At 29.8% G+C, this 3,615-nt stretch overlaps 1 protein-coding gene across 2 annotated transcripts in view; it reads left to right on the top strand.

Moving 5' to 3' along the window:
* Nucleotides 1–2,702: 2,702 nt before the first annotated feature.
* The window catches only part of LOC117175778 (probable cytosolic Fe-S cluster assembly factor GL21135), a 32,926-nt gene continuing 32,013 nt past the window's right edge, over nt 2,703–3,615 (top strand). Inside the window, exons 1-2 of one of the 2 annotated variants that reach the window (XM_033365524.1) lie at nt 2,703–2,787; nt 2,863–3,090. In XM_033365524.1, coding sequence (XP_033221415.1) covers nt 3,025–3,090 — 66 coding nt within the window. In that variant the 5' untranslated portion in view covers nt 2,703–2,787; nt 2,863–3,024. The other variant, XR_004467522.1, reaches the window with a different exon arrangement.

The raw sequence follows: 3,615 nt of genomic DNA, 5'->3' as shown, positions 1-3,615 counted from the left end.
CAACGCCAGTCAGCAACGAACCTTACGACTAGAAAAGGAATCCACCAATCAAAGAATAATTCTTTATATTATTCGGTGGATCCGAAAGGTAGGACGTAACATCTTACGATCCGGAGGGGAAATGTCGGTCAAACTAATCCAACAGATGGCGCCACAAAAAGTAGGTCTGTCTTTTTCATTGAATTACATTAAGAAAAAGCAAAAATAATTAGAACTTGATGCTTACATATAAACAAAACAAATATATGAAAAAATAAGAGTAACTATTACTAATTATTTCAAAAAACAAAAAGTCATAAAAATTTTTGGGTTAATATGAAAAAAATTTAATTTTGAGATACATTTTGAAACTAGTTCGAACATCATATTTCTTTGATTTATTTTGCTGATGTTATTGATTTTATTATTCGTTCTAGTTAAACAAAATTATTTATTGTTGAAATTATTAATGTATCTAATGAAAAATTAATCATATTTAAGACCTCAATGACAAAAATATTTAAAACATGTACATGATAAAAAGAATTAATAAAAAATATATTACTTATATCCAATATAAATATAATAATAAAATATGTAAGACTACAACTTAAGTTGCAAGGTAAAGAATCTTTGTACCTTTAAAATTTTAACAATTTCAAGTTTTGAAGGAAATATTTTTAAATAGTAGTGGTAATTGTAATTGAAATGTTTGAGGGAATCATTTGGTAAAAAGTCAATGACGCGAATGTGAAATGAGAAAATGGATTTAATATTATTGAATATAATGTATATATTTATTTCAATTAAACCCAACATTATTTATACATTTATACAGTTCAGTAACTTATTTGTTGCTTAATCTTGAAAACTTTTTTCTCGCTGCATTCAGCCCCTAATAATTTTATTTAAAAAACTAAATTTAAAGGAGATTTTGAATAAAAGAGTTAATTATATTTTTGCAAATCTCATTTCTAAAATGAACAGACTATAAGTTGTTAAAATCTATTAAAAAACGTGCTGTACTCATGACGCAAAGTTGGAGGAAATTCACTTTTTTCATTAAAAAATGTCCAGAGGCTTCAATTTTCTTGCGATTTTGAATTTTTCTATTTTAAATTAAAGATAATTAAATTATATCGATCTTGACACTCCAAACTTTTATCTCATCTATTTTTTCATTAATAATTTTTCCAGTCAGTCCATGAACAAAGCCTTATTATTCGGTGAAAAAATTTTTTTGTTGCTAAAAGTGCTTCCCATTAACGTAGGAATGACATTTAATAACAAAAATAATTTAAAAGTTTATAATAACAACTGTGACTTATAGAATACAAATAATGTATTCATCAATTCATTTATTTGTTGTAAACCAATTTTATGAACAAATTGACAAATCTTATTATCGGCAAAAAAATTTTTGGCTAAAAATGCTTCACATTAATGTAGGAATGACATTTAATAACAAAAATACTTTGAAAGCTTATAATAACCACTGTGATAAACAATTTTTGTGGCAAAATATTATAATTTTAGGTTTTTCAATTTATAATTTCCTTCAATAGCCAGAACGACTTAAGGTATTTCTTATAATAAGAAATATTTAATAATATTTGACTGCTAGTCACACAAATATTAGAAAAAGTAACAATAACCACTGTTATTAACAATTCTTGTGACAAAATATTTAAACTTTAGTTTTTATCAAATTTAAATTTTCTTTGATGGCCAAGTCGGTGGGTTATTGTCAAAAGATTTTGTATTGAGTGACTCTTACGGGCTGCTTCAAACGGATGATCCAACAAACCATGGTCCCGCCAATTCGATGTTCAAATACGTTCGACTTGGAGTGAACTGACGCCCCCTACCCATCGACATATAGAAATGGCTTTGGGGAGAACTGAAATGGGCTCTAGAGAGAGAGAAAACATATAAGACATAGACCTATCTCTTTCTCGATAAAGCTGATTGGTCGAGAATATTTTCGTTGGGTGAAGTTTGGCGCAGCACAGGACCGTGCTTTGTGTCGCGAGTGCCCCAATAATGTGACGTTTATCACACTTTTCAGAATTGATTTATTTATACTTTATTTAATTATAATTTATTGCAAATAAATATAAAAAATGGTGGAAGCCTGTGTAGTTTGTTGGCGTTGTCAAGACGTTTATACGGGGATATGTTTTCATACGTTAGTAAAGTTATTGAATATAATAAAATAAAAAATTTTACAAAAAAAACAAATCCTCAAAATATGAAGTTTTGTACCTATGCAATTCAAATGATTATTTTTCATGTCATAGAAATATTGTTCAAATTTTTGACAGTTTTTACATTCTTTTTGAACTCACAAAACGATTATTATTGTAGAATTTTCAATCCAATTTCAAGAAGAATTCAAGGTTACCTAGTTTTAAAAATAATATTATAACTACAAATTTCTAATGTATTGTTTATCTTTTTTTTTAATTAACCGTACAGAATATTTAGACAATACCCGGGGCTACCAAATCACCTGACAGAGTCCTGAAGTAGATAAGGGCAGGTCTACGTCTCATATGTTTTTTCTCTCTCTAGAGCCCATTTCAGTTCTTCCCAAAGCGTTACCGGTCCATTTCTATATGTCGATACCCCCACCATACTCACTGCATTGGCGCGAAGGGAAGGGGAAGCCAACTGCCGCACTCGATCCAAGATGTCAGAAAGGTCGGGTGCCCTAGGGTGCCGAATCTGATTGGTTGACTTTTTTTTTACTCGCGCCTGGCAAGACCATGCTCTGTTGGATCATGCTTCAAACGTATAAATTTGGCAGTAAATATACGGTCTCATTAATATTTCATGGTGGGTGGTCACAAACAAGAAAATAAAAGTTGTATTTTATTTAAGGTGGAAATGGTGTCTACTTTCTTATGAATAATCTGATGCAACGGAATCAGAGCATGAAAGAGATTCAAAATTAGATTTCGAAAATACCTGCTTTTTGGTACATTAGAGACAGATCAAAAAGATTAATTAATGTTAGAAAAGTTTCAAAAATAGTATACAAATATGGCATCAAGATTCAGCGGTGCCTTACAACTAACAAATTTAGACGATTTTATCAATCCTTCGCAGGTAAGATTATTTAAATACCTAATGTATAATATATAATAGGTTATGTGTTAGACAGTGCAACACGCTGGTAATATTTTTTTCATTATTACCCTACCGAAAGGAATCTTTGAGTATATACTAAAAATTCTTTAGGTCAAAGAATCTCAGAGAAATTCTCCGCAGGCACTCAGGTAGATATTTTTAAAGGTCCAGGAAGCTTGTTTAAATGGTCTGAAGGCTTTAAAATATCCTTTCCGAAATTGAAATAGGAATACGATCATAAAAAACGAGCAGAGAGGCTATCTCAACAGAGTAGCCGACACTCAAGGGTCCTTTGTTAAGCTTTCGGATTAAAATTTAGAAGATTTTTTTAAATTTCATAGTTAACAGCCTATAACATAATAATTCGGAATCTATGGGTTTCGATGACTTTAGATACCTAACTTTTTTTTTAATGCTTAAAATTGGAATTATTAGAACGTTTCTCGTAAATGGAATGAGATACGCCAAAAAAGACAACATTTTTTAATTCAACTAGAAAATTGT

Source organism: Belonocnema kinseyi, chromosome 1 (genome assembly GCF_010883055.1).
Source record: "Belonocnema kinseyi isolate 2016_QV_RU_SX_M_011 chromosome 1, B_treatae_v1, whole genome shotgun sequence".
NCBI classification, from domain to species: Eukaryota; Metazoa; Arthropoda; class Insecta; order Hymenoptera; family Cynipidae; genus Belonocnema; species Belonocnema kinseyi.
The sequence above is the reverse complement of the archived record's forward strand: the minus strand, read 5'-3'. Positions and strand labels throughout refer to the sequence as shown.